Source organism: Centrocercus urophasianus, unplaced genomic scaffold, assembly GCF_019232065.1.
Source record: "Centrocercus urophasianus isolate 14NV4802_14NV808 unplaced genomic scaffold, USGS_Curo_1.0 seq_545, whole genome shotgun sequence".
Classification (NCBI taxonomy): domain Eukaryota; kingdom Metazoa; phylum Chordata; class Aves; order Galliformes; family Phasianidae; genus Centrocercus; species Centrocercus urophasianus.
In genome coordinates this window covers 20,576-37,642 of record NW_024885139.1, presented here as the reverse complement: position 1 = coordinate 37,642, position 17,067 = coordinate 20,576, and the positions used below count along the sequence as shown (strand labels likewise).

Below are 17,067 nucleotides of genomic sequence, written 5' to 3'. Positions count from 1 at the left end.
AGCTCTCTCCTGGCTGTGGTTAGCAGTACGGATATAGCAGAGGAAGTTTGTTGACTATAGAATACTTGCAGTGAAGGAAAAACAAAAGGCTCCTGCTGCAGAAATCAACAGCAGAAAGGGGAATTACAGAGCAATGGGGATGCTTCTTGAAATTAGAAGTCTATCCCGAAGATTAAATGTGGAAGTAGACCAAGGAAGCACTGTTTTGCAATGGTTCTTCAGAGCAGCCTGCACTAAATGCAGGGTGAAAATTGTCGCTGGAAGGATGAAAACCAGCAGAAAGTCCACAGGGTGTCCAAGAGGGGAGACATGGAAGGAGGTAAACATAGAATGATAGAATGGTTTGAGTTGGAAGGGACCTAGAGGCCATCTGGTCTCACTGCCCACAGATCACCCACGGCTCCATCAGTGCTCAGAGCCCCATCCAGCCTGAAGATGGCAAACTGAATGCCAGTTGTGCAGGATAGATTTTGGGGATCAACTTGTAAAGAGTAGGAGGAACCAAAGTCCACAGCAAAGAGCTGGTGAGACCCAAGGGGGAATGAGGATCCTCCTCAGAAGTGCTGGCCAAGACCCCAATGGACAATTCCAAGGGACGGCACACAGGTCTGACAACCCCTGCAGCTCATCTTCCGTCACACAAGGAAGCACAAAAGCCCCTTTCAGTGTTATTAAACCACCTGAGATCACCCAGAGTCAGCTTGCAGAGTGCAAGGTAAACATTTGCTCTTCATGGGCAAAGATTGCTTTATTTTTCACCGCTGGCCTCCAGCACTGCTTTTATGAATGCTGTATCGGCAGCACAACGAAGCAAACAACAAAGTCTTGCTTTTATTCCAACAAATCAGGCTTCTCTCAGCCCTCTGATTGATTCCTCCCCCATGCAGGGTTGGCAGTGAGCATGCGTCCACCCTTGCCACAATCCGTGCATTAAATGGGGCCAGGCTGAAACCCACAGAGTGGCCAGGCTGGGACAGGAGGTATTTTTCGACTGGGTGGCTGAACCAAAATTTCAGAGGAAAAAATGATCCCGGTCAACAGGAGGTCAAAGCAAATAGTTTCTGTCTGGTTCTTTAACCCTTCCTTATTTTGGTTTGGTTTGAATCGTGGAATACTCCTGCTCTCCTCAAACCAAAGCTTCGTTCTGGGAGAAGAAAATCTCCCAAAACAACGATGTCTGCCATTGTTCTGGAGTTGAACTGTTCCCCTCAAGCGATCTCCAGTGATCAATATGGACGTTTTTGGCTTGGGGATGGGTGTGGGTATGGCCAGTGATGGCCAAGGAGGTTGGGTTGTGGTGGGTGAATGCCTGCAGAACACCGGGACTGCGTGGAGCTATTCCTGAGCAGTGGTGGCCAGGCCATCCCATCACCCAGAGAGCAGCATTCGATGGGGCTCCATCCTCCTCACGGCTTGGAGATGGGCTCCCTGGAACAGCTCCGTTTGGGGATGCCTGCCATTGGATTGGTGGAGGCCACCTATATCGAGGTAGAAAGGCTTCAACCCCACGGGATGTGCTACCCCCAGGGCAGAAAATGGGCTCTCACGGACCTGCACAGAGTTTGCTCATCCTGTGCTCACTGCATATCCTCGGGTCACGGATCACGCAGCATCTCAAGTCTCTCTCAAGGATACCTGGTCTCCTGGAGGAGCCACCCTTGCCCTGGGGGTGCGGAGCTTTTATGCAGGCCAACATCTTTGTCTGAACAGGGGTTGCATCACCCAAACCAGGCAGCCGATGGGACAGAGCCCAGAGCATCACGCACCCTCCTGAGCTGCTGTAAAGGGAACCCAAAGGCGTGAAGCTCTCTTTCTCCACCTACGGGCATCAGGAAGAAGAGCAGCCACTGCAAATTAATGTTACGACGATTTATAGAATGACAGAATATCTGGAAGTGGAAGGGATCCACAGGGATCACTGAGTCCAACACAGAACCCACCAGACCCGAACCCAATGGTTCCAGTTTCTGTATTGGAAGGGGTTGTAGCAACGTGCTGCTCTTTGTGCTGCAGGGCCAGACAAACACGGAGCTGGGGTTGCAACATCTGGGAAGCGTTGCTGGCAGAGGAACGATGAATTTCTAGGAAATTATCCCAGAAAGTCTGAATGAGGTTCAGACCAGTGAGGTATTAATCACAAGCTGGAGCTGGGGCTGTGGGATGTGGGCAGAGCTGGCCGGGGGCACCATCCCTACGGGTCCAACTGGAGATGAGCCCCAGATTCTGGAAGCAGCAGCCTTGATCCCAACCCCAACTCATCACTCCAGTTGCTGCAGGGGGGTCCCTGAGCCAGGGCCACCCGGGTGGGAGACCACGACTCGTTTATCTAATGAAGAGCAGATGGGGAGGCAGCAGGGGGTGCTGCCATGGGGCTTTCAGATTTTCCTTGGCAATTTCCTATGGATTTTTGGCTGCTGCAGCATTCAGGACTCAGTTTGCATCTGGTGTTGGGTGGGTCTGGGGAAGCTCCAGCTGACACTGCTGGCAGTGTGGTGATAGGGATGCCTCCCAACCCGTGGCCTCCGTTATTGTTAAATCTCAGCCTGCCTGCTCCTACTGTGATGAGAAAAAGGAAATTGAAGGACCATCGAGCCTCCATGCAGTGGGCAGGGATGGAGCTGGAGAATGGGGGACTGGCTGGATGGAAGGCAGGCGGTGACATCAAGGCAGGTGACGACACACAGCAGGTGACGACCTCGCAGTAGGAGATGGCACCTGTATGATGGATGATGGGTGACATCAAGGCAGATGATGACCAGAGGGAAGAGGATGAGCACAAGGCAGCTGGGGGCACCAAGGCAGCCGAGGACCTCAAGGTTGAGGACCTCAAGGATGAGGTCACAGCAGTGATGGCCACCCAGGTGGTGGATGACATCATGGCAGACAATGGGCACGGGGTGGATGGTGACCTCAAGGCAGCTTCTTGGGGACCCCCAGCTCCCCACTGCCACATCCTATTGGTGTCAGCTGAGGACTCTGCTGAAAATGGATTCAGTATTAAAAAATCAGGGGATAACGAGGAGGAACCCCCCAGCTGGATCCCACTCCTCTGCAGTCAACACTCATTGTAAAGAACCCCCTGAGAAAAGGTAGCATCCCACTGCCCTACTTCCAAGCCCCACCAAAACCCAATGGGAACACTGAGATACCCTCAAACCATAAAATTAGATCCCTGAATATGGGGGAAAATGGCATTTCCAGCTGAGGTCTGGTGGAAGAGCTTGGAGATGCCAGTGATTAAACCCAAATGACGCAGAAAGAGAGGAGTGGCACATGTGCATTACAGCTGCAGGGGCTGAATGGGCTCCCACCCTGCACGTCCCAACCTGGAAAGCGTAATAAAAGGGTTTTATTGCTCTGTTTTCAGGGCTGCAAGCAGGCTGTCCTCTGACTGCAGAGCTCAGCCTCTCCCTTTCAATGGAAAAATCTTCCTTTTTGGATTAATTGGAATTCCAACAGCCCCAGACTGGATGGCATAGAGCAAGAGATGAAGAGGGAAAAGAGGACAGATTGAGGGGGGAGGAATTTTTTCCATTTAATTTCCTTTTTAAACAGTTGTTCAGATGGGAGCGTGGAACCTAATGACATTATTTTCCTTTCCTTCAGGTTACCACATAGTAGAGGCTTCGAGCTGTGGAGCTGTGGAGCTGTGTTTTGGAGCCCCAAACTTCCTTCTTTTCACATGCTCTCTTTTTCTTCCATTTTCTTTTCTATTAGTTTTGTTATTTATGTACTTACATCCATCTCCATTCTTTAAACTGTTTCCTTCAGCTCTGAAAGCTGCGGGATACTTCAGCACGAAAACCCTCTAACATCTCACTCCATTTTGAAGGAAGAGCAAATTCTGAGGGACCCTCCTTTGGGGCTGCCCCATTCACCCCATCTGGAGAAGCCAAAGACTGTTGGATCCCAGAAAAGGGGGAAAAAAAAGATATTTCAGCTGAACTTTGGGACACCACCTACCACCTTTCCCCACTCATCACTGGTTATGGCATCGTTGGTCGTTGCTCAGGGAGTGCTGGGACACTGCTCTGAGCCATAGGGCTGGGGCTCGGGGATGCTGTGTGGGGCTGGGGTTGGGCTCAGCTATCATGGCTGTGACTTGATGATCCTGAAGGTCTTTTCCAAGCTGAGCAATTCTATAATTCCATGATGCACCCCTTCCAGCTCGGGGCTGGAGTTCAACAACACGGCTAATGGGACCAGAAATGACTCGGGGTGAGGGGAGACAGACAGCTGTGATCCTTAGAAAAATTCAGCCTCAAAGAGGAAAACCAGAGGGCAAATGAAGCCAGGGCTCACTCCTCGAGAAATGGACGGATGCACCGAGTGGCTGACAGTAATGATAATGGCTGACTCTGCCAACTGGAAGGGACACGGAGGGAAGGAAGAGCCCGGATGCTGGGATGGTGTGCAGAAAGACGAGGAGCTCGTGCCTCCACCCCCGCCGTGGGGCAGATGGGTTGGCTTGGCAGGAGACCAGCAGCACTCTCAACTTTCTCTTCCTGCTCCCAGCGCCAAGAGGCACTTAGAAAAAGTGGGTTTTCTGGTTTCTCTTTGTTGCTCTGAAATAACTCCACAACCTCCGTGCTCCCCGTCTGCGCGCGTTGTTCTTGCTTAACTTTCGTTCCTGGGTTTTGAGTGACTCACACGAGTCAGTGCTGGCATTGGCTGCAGAGGAGTCAGGGCACGAAAGGCTTGGGTGTGATGCAGGAGAGCCCACAAGTGAAAGCTGGGCACGTGCTCCATCCTCGTGGCTTTTGCCTTGGGGTGAGAGTCTCAAACCTGGGCTGGAAATCAAGCAGGATGTTAGAGCATAGATTCTGCACTGGGTAATTGATGCACTTCTTGCAGCTCTTCCTCTGGGTGTACGCTTTCGAGTTTAGCTGCTTCAGCAACTGCAAGGGCTGGGAAGTTTTGTAAAGGAAAGAAAACCGAAAGCTGAGCGTTTTTCCATGGCATCCCATTGCTTCAAATGTCACTGTGATATTGCCTGAAGACCAGGCACCGTGAAAAGGAGCAGAATTAATCTCAGGGCTGAAGAAATTGGAACGAGGATGAGAGCGAAGGGATTTGAGCTGCCGGGGTTAACGCCAGGCAGATTTCAATACGATCTGATTGCGGCCTGCAATAAATTCATCCATGGGATGGATGCATCCTGAGCACGGATACACAGCGAACGCCGGGCTGGGTAGAGAGCAGAGGATGAACTGCAGTGGAGAAACAAAAGGCACTTTTCTCACAAGGGTTGCGGTTAGGCACTGGGAACCCCCTCCCTCGGTTTCTGCGGAGGAAAAGGGGAAGTTTCTGAGAAGAAGAGGTTTCACTCCACCACGAGCTGTTGGCGGCCCCACGAGCAGCTGGGCAAAGGGGAAAGAACGTGGTTTAGGAGAAACGAACCTGAGAACTTCTGGTCTTCAACAGCCTTGGAGAAGCTGCCTGCCAGGGCTGGGGGGATGGATGTGATACAACCCAAAGTCGTGCGCTCCTCCATGGACTCAACAGCTTCACTGCTGGAGGTATCCATTGCACAGCACACGGCCTGGATCTCACCCTCCTGGATCTGAGTGCATCTGGAGCTCAAAACATGTCTACGAAACGTATCTACAGAACATATCTACAACATTCAGCCTCTACCCCAGTACCCTCCCCTTCTCGCACTGGAGGAGATGGCAGAAGAGCGCTCACAGTAGAAACACATTTATTCACTCTAAGAAACGCCTGCATGTTACAAAAATAAAAATGTACAGCTATTATCACGAAACCCACTTCTTTGTGTGTGTGCATAAGTTAGTGCTTTGACAAACGAACACAAAACCTGCATGTACAGTTCCAGTTGGGCCCTCTCCATCAGCTCTCCACCTGAGCCGCATCGAGGAGAACCTCTGGGACCCGAATAGCAGTGGTGGGTGGTGAGGGGGGGGAGTGCCAATGGGGCAAAGGAGAGAGCTGGCAGCATGGTTTATTGAGTTACTCAGAGCACGTGGCTCGGTGCTCACACTGCTTCGGGGCAATGGTGGGTGAGCAGCTGAGATCTGGCCCGGAGAAAGGTTCATAGCAGCCCAGCACTTCACTTGGATTCACTCACATTCACTTGGATGTGGCTCTGAGCAGCCTGGTCTGGTGGTCGGTGACCCTGCACACAGCAGGGGGTTGAAACAAGACGATCCTTGAGGTCCTTTTCAACCCATTCTGTGATTCTGTGATTATTATTTGTCTCCCCTCAGTGACTGTAACCTTTCCCATGAAGCTCCAGGGGGGGAAAAAGGTGCAATGCCCATCTTAACCCAACCCCCCTAACAATCCTCTCCTGGATGAGATGACTCACCCTACAAATGCTGTTTTTCTTTGCTGATGGTGCTCAGCGTGGAGACAGTCCTCTCCTTTGTCTTCTGTGGCTGTGATATTGTGGGTCAGGACGAGAGCCCTCCATGGGACCACAATTCCACCCAGCTGAGACCACAGGAATGTCCGAGTTATTTCTTTATCTCCGTGTCCTTACCCCCACCAAGCCACTTCATAGGCAGGAGGGATGGGAGAAACTAAGAGGTCTGAGGAATCAGTCTAAATTGGGACCAAAAGTGTTTGTCTAACCCTAAAATAGAGCCCGGGCCGTTTTTATGAAATAGGACTCAACCAGTTCTGCAGAAGGAGCAATTTTCATTTTTTGGGGTGAGGAATCAGCATCCTCGTGGCAGGGCTGGGCCAGGAAACTGAGTGGCTGGGCTCTGCAGTTCTTAACCCAGCAATGGGAGAGAAGGGCCACGCAGACCTTCTGGTGGAGGGTTTGGTGGCTCTTTCCTCCAGCTGACTTTGAACTGGAGGGGATGCAAGCCCACATCCACACAGGGCTGGGGTTAAGCTCAGCACCGTGTTTGTAGGCATGGCTCCCAAAAGCAGAGTCAGCACTGCCATATTTCCCTGTATTTCCCTGTCACTATGGGATATGTCAAGTGTCTCCAAGTGGCACAATCATAGAATCATAGAACCCTTAGAGTTGGGAAGGACCTCTAAAGGCCATCCAGTCCAACTTCCCTGCAATGAACAGAGACATGGACAGATAGATCAGGTTGCCCAGGGCCTGATCCAGCCTCGCCTTGAAAGTCTCCAGGGATGGAGCATCCACCACATCTCTGAGCAACGATGGGGAATAGTGATAGGATGCATCAATACTGAACCGATGGAATGGGCAATGCTCTTCACCACTTTGCTGGCACCATGAGATGCCTGTAAGATGATGAAAAACAAGGCACAAAGAGCTCACCCTCACTTTCACAGAGCTGGAGGCAACTGTTAAAGGCAGCAGCACAGAGAGAGCTACTGGTTCCTACAAGCTTTTCAGACATGAATGTTGCTGTTGGGAAACACCAGTGGTTCTCTGCGATGTTGACCTCACTGGAGAAATCGGGGACCAGCTTGATAGCATCAGTACATCCCAGTGGGATGGGGAGTGCCCCCACCAGCACCCCTTTTGATGGGAATCCTTCAGAAAGGGGCTGGAGCTGGGAGAGCATTAGCTCTGAATGGAGGTGGTGACGAGGTGGGGGTCAATCTCTTCTCCCAGGTAACAGCGATAGGATGAGAGGCGACGGCCTCAAGCTGCACCAGGGAGGTGGCAGGTCTCCATCCCTGGAGGTGCTCAGCAAAGGGGCACACGGGGCACTGAGGGCCGTGGTGGGGTGGGCTGGGGTTGGAACTGGGGATCTTGGAGGGCTCTTCCAAACCTTCATGATTCCAAGATTATTTCCCCAGGGATGCGAAGCAGCGGGCGCCCCGTCCCCGCCGCAGGCAGTGTTTGCACTCGACCTTTTATCAACCTGTTTATCACAACCACAGCTGACACTCCCCGTGAATCAAAACTCTTTTTTCCCATGCCAAGGCATGGAAAGACTTCTGATAAACGCACGCTCCTTATGTGCCAGGGAACCTGGAGGAAAGCAGACCGATTTCTCTACGGGGCTTTTTTTGCACGCAGCGTTTTCTTCTTTAGAAAACAGTCTGAGGCATCCAGGGTGTGAATTTTAGCAGATTTTGCAACCACGCTGGAAGGTCAGCCAGGCTGACCGCTGGGGAGGGGCCACATGTTGATGGACAGGCAGGGAAAGAGGCAGAGGGACGGTGCCTGTCCCTGTCACCGTGGTGTCACCTCCCTGAAAATGCATGCCACAGACAGCAATACTCATGGGAGCCAAGCACTGCAAACACCATAGGCCTCTGGCCCTGAAGCATCCTCACCTCCCATCACACGTGGGATGAACCCTTCCACTGCCACAGAGTGGGGAAGAGCTAGGATTTCACTTCCTTGGACGTCGTGTCCGTGTCATTGCTGGTTCCCAGGGGACCGTTGGGCACAGACCCCATTGCCATCTCATTTTGAGGCTTCCACGGTATTTTGTTGCCTGTGAGCTTCATAAATCTTTGTCCTGCTAAGAAATACAGTACGGGATCCAAGCAGCTGTTGGTGCTGGCCAGGGGCCGGGTCACCTTATAGGCTAAATTTATAGCATTGAGGGTCTGACAGCTCAAATCCCAGCTCCGGAAGGAGTAGTACAAGGAACGGGTGACGTGGAAAGGAAGAAAGCAAACGCTGAAGACCACGAGGACAATGATTATCATCTTGACCGACTTCTTTTTGGATCGGGAGAGCCGGGACATGCCCCGTGTGGGCTGCAACAGCCTGCGGGCCATGAGGCAGTAGCAGACGATGATGATGAGGAAGGGGATGCAGAAGAGAAGCACCATCATCACCGAGCTGTAAATGACAAACTGGCCAAAGAGGTCTTTGCTGGATGTGTCGTGGCAGGTGATGGTGCCACGTCTGGTGCTGGTGGTGACAAAGAAGAGAACGGGCAACTGGCAAACCACGGTCACCACCCAGATGATGACAGACACCCTACGGGCGTAGCGGACGTGTCCCCACTGCAGGGACTTCAGCGGGTAGCAGATGCCCAGGAAGCGATGGATGCTGATGCAGAGGAGGAAGAGGATGCTGCAGTAGAGGTTGGTGTAAAACAAAAAGCGGACTATCTTGCACAAACCCACTCCGAAGGGCCAGTTGTCCCCCATGGCGTAGTAATACACCAGGAGGGGCAGGGAGACCACGTAGAGCGTGTCGGACACGGCCAGGTTGAACATGTACGTGGTGGAGGCATTCCAGGTCTTGATCCTAAAGATGAAGCCATAAAGGGCCAGCAGGTTGAGGAAGAGCCCCACCACACACACGATGCCGTAGGAGACGGGCAGCAGGACGTACTTGAAGTCCTCATCAAACACACACCTGTAGGTGTTGTTGTCAGCATTGCCTGCAACAAAGGAGCTGTTGATGACTCTGGTCCAGGCTGGAGGAGTTGATAGGTTCGCCATCACCCTACGGGGAAGGAAAGAGGCTGTAAGAAGGTGAGAAACCCCTGGTAGAGTTGACTTAGATAAGGAAAATCCAGTGCTGCAGCTGCTGTATTTACACTCCTGATGATGTTGCCATCAACCACCCAACGTCCACCCAACAGCTATGGACAGACGTAGCCCACAGGTGTGGCTCACAGCCTGACCAGCACTGCCAGCTCAGTGCAGGTGACAGTGATTGAGAGGTGGCACGCACTCATGCCAGCACAGTGCATCCCCATGGGACCTCACAGCTGGGTGCTGATGTGAGCAGCAGCCCTGAGTGTGGAGGACTTAGGGTTGAGCACATAAAAGGAGTCTTATTTATCCTCATTTTGTATCTGGGGCACAGAGGGGTAACCAAGGTTGCCCAAGGAGGCTGTGGATGCCCCATCCCTGCAGGCATTCAAAGCCAGGCTGGATGTGGCTCTGGGCAGCCTGGGCTGCTGCTTGGCGACCTGCACACAGCAGGGCTTGGAGCTGGATGAGCATTGAGCTCCTTTGCAACCCAAGCCATTCTGTCATTCTATGATTATCAATGGAAGGGGTAGGAATCAGATGATCTTTAAGGTTCTCCCCAGTCCAAGCCATTTTATGGGTCTGTGACTTGTCTTGAACAAATCCCAGCTGCCCCAAGCTGCCATTCTCACCAGGGCCAAGCAGAAATTGTCTCCTGTGCTACAGAACAGCAAAGATCCTCCTTTCTGTGCTCAACCACCCACAGTGGCTACACACGGGAACGAGCAGCTGATAGGAAATAAATGGACTAGAAAGAGTGTCTGCAGACACACAGGGTCTGGCACTGTCTGTGCCAGGAGGAACAAGGGGCCCTTTGTGCCCACGACCCGACCGACACACGATCGCCCAGCCAGCTCGTCAGCCAGGAATCAAATTAAAATGGATTTGCCTCATTTCCCATCAAACAAACCGGGCTGAGCTCCGGTGAAGCAATGGGCTGAGCCCTGTGCTGCTGCACCATTAGAGGGAGAAGGGGTTATGGGGGATGCAACCACAGCAGGAGCTCAGAGAGCAGAATTTGGGTGAAAAGAGCTGGGATGACGGCGTCCTTTATCTGAGCATGAGGGATCAGAGAACCACAGAATTGTAGAATCACTGCAGTTGGAAGCACCCCTAAAGGCCATTGGGTCCCACTGCCAGCAGTGCACGGGGACACCCACAGCTCCATCAGTGCTCGCAGCCTGACCTCGAGGGCCTGCAGGGCACCACCACCTCACAGCCCTTATTGTGAAGACCCCATCTTCCAGCTCCCAGCCCTATTCCCACCTCCCTGCAGGGTCCCACAGCCCCAACTAGAAATCTCAACAACGCATTGGTGAGCGTCTGTGAGCTGAGGAGGGGGCTGTGCCCTGTGTGAAGGCGGATGTGCCAATCTGCACATCTCCTGCCTCGGGAAAACGAGCAAACAGAGCCCTGGGGTTGGCAACCAGAGACAGAACCCTGCTCACAAGGCAGCCTTGTCCCTGCAGTCACGCTCTCACTTTGCTTCCTTCTTTTTTTTCTCTCTTCTCATTTTTTTTTTTCTCCTCAATTTTGCCCAGAATTCCTTGAACAGAACCCACTGTGTCCGTCAGGGTTGTGGCTGCTCTCCAGCCTTGTGCCAAAGCCCCTTTGCATCCGCAGTGAGTGGGTGGCAGGGGACACACATCCAACCCAGGGGGGGGACAATGGGAGGGAGAAAGCAATGGAAATAACTGAAGGAACCGAGAAGGAAAAACCCTTCAGTGACAACCAAAAGCAAACCCACACCAACGCTCTGGGGAGGAGGAGCAGCTGCTGCACCAGCTCTCCTGGCCCTTCCTGAGATCGTGGCAGGAGGATTTCTTTCTTGCAGTTGACCTTGCACAGCTTTCCAGGTGTCCTCATGCACAGCACCCTCAGGGCATCACCCTGCCTGGCTTCCTCCATGCAGGGGTCTTAGAACCACAGAATATTCCAAGTTGGAAGGGACCATAAGGATGATGGAGTCCAACCCCTGGCACCACACGAGACCTCCCAAAAATCAGGCCTTATGTGTGAGAGCATTGCCCAGTCTCAATGAAACTGGAGACACAGCTGGCTCTCTTTGTAGGCATGGCTTCATCCATGGATGGAGCTGAGGTTTGGGCATCCAGAGCTGGTCTGGATCCACCCATGCATGGGAACCCAGTGGCACGTTGTCACTGTGATCCCATCTGCATGGGCATACAGACACCCGAGGGCACAGCCATGTGATGCCCACATCCCAAAATGCTCCTGTAACAGGATCCACCTCAGCAGGGAACAGTGAGTCCCATCGACTGGAGGGGGCTGTCACCAAAAGAGGGCACATGCCAAGGTCAGGGGCACCCAAGGGACACACAGGAGTGCTGGGTTGGACATGAATCACTGAATGGCTCGGGTTGGGAGGGATCCCCAAGTCCAAGCCCCATGCTGTGGGCAGGGTTGCTGACCACCACACCAGGCATTGGAGCAGAGAGCCCAGGGCCCCCTGCAACCCACTCCTCAACTCACCAAATCCCAATTCCAGGCCCCTTTCTCAGCCTTCCCATTGCTCTCCCATCAAATTTCATACCCAAGTCACCAAAGCAAGTCAGCTGTGGCCGTGGTGGGGTTGAATGGGCCGTCCCTGGTAATTAATGGGGATCCACTCCTTGGCAGAGCCCCTTGCATCTGCTGGTGCCTCCTCTGGCACAAGCACCATTTGTGCCGGAGGACAAAACCACCCTCCATTTACTGCATATTTCCTGATGGCTCCTTTGCAAAGGCCACAAGGACAGCGTGGGTGTTTTCCCTGCCCTAATTGCACGCGTTCCATCGACTCATCAAAATCCCTGCGCCGGATCAGGAGCTGCTCAAGATGTTGGGAAGAGAACAACCCAGCATCATCTGAGGGCAGTCAAAATCCTCCGTAACCCAAAGGAAACAGCAGATGGTACTGAGCCTGCATGGCCAGGAGAGGGGAGCAGCTGAAACAAGAGCCTCACAAACCGGCGTGCTTTTCATCTGTCCTTTCCAAGCAGCTCCGTTTCCCTCCAGGATGGCTCCATAGAGGCTAAGCTTCCTCCTTCTCCTCCTCCTCCTGTGCACAGGGTGCTGCCAGGCTCAGCGTTTCATAGAATGACAGCATGGCCTGGGTTGCAAAGGAGCACAGCGCTCATCCAGCTCCAAGCCCTGCTGTGTGCAGGTCGCCAAGCAGCAGCCCAGGCTGCCCAGAGCCACATCCAGCCTGGCCTTGAATGCCTGCAGGGATGGGGCATCCACAGCCTCCTTGGGCAACCTGTGCCAGTGCCTCACCACCCTCTGCCTCCAAAACTTCCTCCTCACATCCAACCTAAACCTCCCCTGTCTCACTTTAAAACCATTCCCCCTTCCATTTTGCCTGTCCCATCCCTTCCCAACCTCCTGCAAAAAGCTTGCAGGGAATCCCCCCAATAAATCCCCTGAATCCACACAGATCTGAATCTATCCCTCTTGAGCCTCTGCTTCTTGCGGTCCCAACACCTCCCACCCTCATCCACAGCGCATTACAGCCCCAATTAACCACAGCCAAATGAGCAACAAGTCATTAAACCCAACAGAACACGCGCTTACGCATAATTCAAGCTGCCTTCGTTGGGCTGGCCCTGCTCCCAGCAATTTGGGTGGAGGCAAACAGCACCTGGCCCATATTTAATCCTTTGGTCGCCACTCCAAGCGCTTCCCTTGGAAGGGATCACCCATGGAGTCCAGCTCAATGATCCCAACGGGTCCCTTCTATCTCAGGGTGTTGTATGATTCTACTGACGTGACTTCAGGTTGGGAGATGACACAGCTGTTGGGCTCAACCCAAAGCATGGGCTGAACCCCAGCACGGGGAGCACACCGACCTACGCGGCAGCAAAAGGGGTCTGCAGCTCATCCCTCCCAAACGGGGGATGCTCAGGGTGAAGAAGGGTTGAATGCTGGCTTCTCTCCTCACTCCGCACCCCGCCGGCTGAGGGCCACAGGGCACAGCTCCATTCACAGGGGCGTAAATGAGGAACTGAGGAAGGCGCCCGGCTGCAGTGCCATCGCTCCGTCTCTCAGGGCAGCAGCCCCGCCGCTGCTCGCATGGGAAGGCAGCGGCTCGCCAAACGCGTTTTGCAAGAAGAGGCGATAAGAAAACCGAAGGAGAAACAGCGCTGAGATGCTTCGCCCCCAAAGCCCCCTCTCTTCCCCTCTCCCACCTCCACCGCCCCGCTCCCAACGCCGCGGCACGGAGGTGCTTTCGGAAGTGCCGAAAAGAATTAACAGGCTTCCAAAAAGAAAGGTGAGAAGGGAGCAAAGAGAAGGAAAAGACCCCCAAAGAGACGGCGGAGGGGGCGGCGGGACGCAGCGTGGAGGAGGAAAAGCCGCGGTGAATGGGAAGAAGGCACCCCGAGAGCTGCGGACGGGGAAATGCCGTAGAGAGCCCCGTCACCCCCCCGGAGAGCGGAGGGACGGAGGGTAAAAGAGTTTCCAGCGGCTTAACGCGGTGAGCAATGGGGCAGAAAGCAGCAGCGGAACCCCGAGCCGTCCGCACCGCGCCCGCGTAGCCCTCCCGCTGCGGTCTTTGGATCCGTTTCGGGGGGTTTGGAGGCATTTTTTAGTTCCTTTGCTTAATAGGAACGTCCCCCTCCCCCGGATCGGTGCCGGCTGTCCCCGCTCACCGGGCCGAGCCGATCCGTTCCGCTCCCCCCGCAGCTCTCCGCTCATACCCCGCGTTGCGCTCCCACCGCCTGCGGCTGCAGCGCGGCTCCCGGCGGCAGCGTGGGGACGGACGGGGCGGATCTGGGGCTGCACCGCCCTCCCCTCGGGGTTTAGGGTGGGATCGGGAACGGGGCCCGGTTCCCCGCCCCGGGAATAGGGATGGCGAGGTCGGGACCGGCGACGGGAGCAGCTCCAGACCGCCCCCGTGAGGGGTTGGAAGGGGATTTGGGGTCGGAGGTGGACCTTCCCCCTTCCCCCCCTCCTCCCCCGACCGCCGCTTTCCCCTCCAACGATGAGACCGTGGATAGGGTCAAGGCTGAGATTCCTTCCCCCAGTGACGGAACCATGAATAGCACGGGAGTTGGAATCCCTCGGCGATGGAACCGGAGCTGTGGCCGGGATTGGAACTCCCCCCCCTCTCCCACCATCCTCCCGAACAACGGGACCATAGATAGGACCAGGGCTGAGGTTAGGGATGAACCCTCCCAGTGATGGGACCATGGATGAGACTGGGGATGGGACAGGAGTTGGACTCCTCCTCAGTGAGGGAATTGGAGCTGAAAGTAGGGATAGACCTCCCCCAGTGATGGGACCAAAGTTATAACTCTCTCCCCCTCACGTATGGAACCACAGGTGGGGCTGGGACCAGGCTCCCCAGGGATGGGAGCAAGGCTGAACTCACAAGCATTGCTCTGATGGGATTACAGCAGGGATGAGAGGTGGATCCCCTTCCAATGACGGCACCATAGGTGAACTGAAGCTGGGACTAGAGCAGAAAATCCACTTGGTGGTGAGATGTTGGTGATGAGACCATGGATGGGGCTGGGGCTGGGACTGGAGTTGGAGCTGGACCTCCCCCTGCAGGGTGATACGACCACGAATGGGACCAGGGCCGGATCCCTGCAATGGTAGAACTGGGATTGAAATTGCCTCCCAGTTGCTACTCCAGTGATGGCACCACGGCCAAGACCAGAGCTGGACCCCCACTCTAATGATGGAATCATAGATGGGATCAGGGCTGGGATCAGAGCAGGATCCCATCCCTTCTTGCTGTGGCCATTGGTGGTCCCACTCAGACCACTTTCCGTGGTGATGGGACCATGGATAGAATTGGGAATGGGACTGGAACTGGACTCCTCCAGGATGATAGGAACATTGGTGGAACCAAGGCTAGGAGTGTGGGTGGAAGGGACTGATGCTGAAGTCTGAGCTGGACACCAACCAGGATGATGGGACTATGAACAGGACCAGGGCTGGGACCAGAAGAACAGTGATGGGACAACGGATGGAAGTGGGGCAAGGATGGAGCAGGACTTTGCACCTCTGTAATGAACGAGAACAAGGCTGGGACTGCAGCTGGAAATCTCTCTACTCCCGTGCTGGGACCACGGGTAGGACTGGGGTCAGATCCTTTCTGACGATGAGATCAGGGACGAGATCAGGTCTGGGGCCATGTCACTGTCCCACCCAGTGATGGGACCATGGATGGCCCTGGGGACCCACCTTACACCCTGGGGATGCTCCAGAACTGGAGTCAGCCCAGGGCACGGAGCAACCCCAATGGGTGAAGGAATTCCAAGATCAGACCTGGAGGGGAAAAAAGGGCCTGAAACCATCCGAAGGAGCACAGCCAGGGCCTGGCAGCTGCCTCAGCCCCCCATGTATGGGACCCTGTCCCATGATAGATGTCCCCAAGCTGTGCCCCAATGGGTGCTGGTGCAGCATGGCCCTGCCATGAGCCAGCTGTGTCTCTATGGGAAGTGAAGGGATGGGGAACGTGATGTGACTTTGAGGCCATCTGGGCTCTAATTTTAGCAATGCTGGTGTTCTCAGGAGCAGTTCCCAAACACAGGTCCTGTCCTGCAGAGGGCTGCAGACCCATTGAAACCCCTCTGGGAAGCAGAGAGTCCACAGGAACTTGCAGGCAAATCAGGCTGTGCTGTACAAGAGAATTCCTTCAAGGTTCCTAAATTGGAAATGTTGATTTTGGGTGCAGTGGATGCAAATTTGGGGATCGCATCATCTGTGTCCTCCAGCCACATTCTGGAGATGTTCTGGGCTCTGTCGTGGCATGAAACAACCCCCAAGAAAACCTGCAGAAAGCTTTGGAGGATCAGCACTGGGTTTGTGCCCTGCAGAGCACCGGATGCCTGAGTGAAACCAGCCAGGTCCAGCTCTGCCTTCCCATGGACATTACTCACCTGGGGCAAAAACACAGACAAATTTGGCATGCTGGGTGGCTTCTGTGTAGGGTAGAGCCATGCAAAAGGACATGCTGAGATGTCTGCAGGTGGTCCCATGGTATTTCACTGCTGTGAGCACAAAGTGAGCCCCAGCGCTCCCCTCTGCATTCTCCATCTGCACCCACGGCTGGAAGGCAGATCCTCCTCCTGCTCCTGAGTCCACTCCTGCGTGGGCTCCCCACATCTGCAAGCAACCTTCCTGGAGGAGGCCGGGATGACCGTAAAGCAGGCAGAAGGGGGAAACAAGCTGATGGCCATCTATTATTTAGAGGCTTTTCAGCAGTGGTGGCTGCTGCGGAGGCATTATGAGGATACGAGCATTTGGAGCCGAGCAACCGCTGCCGGCCCTCTGTGCCAAAAAAACAGCCTGTTTCCTTCTTCTGATGTCATTTGTTTGAGGAGGGAAAACAATGCATCACGGCACAGCTATTTGAGCCTGATAAGGGAGGAAGGCCAGGCCTGGTGTTTGGGGGGGGGGAAAGCTGGGACGGAGCCCCTGAGTGAGGTTTTGGAGGGTGGATTTATTCTGCTGGGACAGCAGTGAGCTCGGGAAGGGCAGTGATGTGCTGTGTTAAGCCTGGCTCTCTGGGATTTAATTAATCCAGCCTGGCTTGGCTCTGAGATAGCTTCACAGCTCTAATAGCACCCATGGGCAGAGCGAGCTGTTGGTGCCCAACAGAGCATGGTGGTGTGGATGTGGATGTGGATGTGGATGTGGATGTGGATGTGGATGTGG

The 17,067-nt window shown here is 54.2% G+C and overlaps 1 protein-coding gene across 3 annotated transcripts; it reads right to left on the bottom strand.

Moving 5' to 3' along the window:
- Window positions 1-7,807: 7,807 nt before the first annotated feature.
- Window positions 7,808-14,146, bottom strand: P2RY2 (purinergic receptor P2Y2). Of its 3 annotated transcripts, none has more exons than XM_042835778.1 (2): window positions 14,097-14,146; window positions 7,808-9,367 (listed from the first exon to the last, which is right to left on the bottom strand). In XM_042835778.1, the coding sequence occupies exon 2, from the start codon at window positions 9,361-9,363 to the stop codon at window positions 8,287-8,289; it is 1,077 nt and encodes a 358-aa protein (XP_042691712.1). In that variant the 5' UTR covers window positions 9,364-9,367; window positions 14,097-14,146; the 3' UTR covers window positions 7,808-8,286. The 3 variants fall into 3 exon arrangements, with proteins under 3 accessions (XP_042691712.1, XP_042691709.1, XP_042691711.1); XM_042835775.1 differs by having other exon boundaries at window positions 14,049-14,104; XM_042835777.1 differs by lacking the exon at window positions 14,097-14,146 and adding an exon at window positions 12,973-13,164.
- Between the last annotated feature and the right edge of the window lie 2,921 nt (window positions 14,147-17,067).

Excerpts from the sequence above, each read along its gene's own strand:
- P2RY2 (XM_042835778.1), bottom strand. The coding sequence starts at position 9,363 with ATGGCGAACCTATCAACTCCTCCAGCCTGGACCAGAGTCATCAACAGC.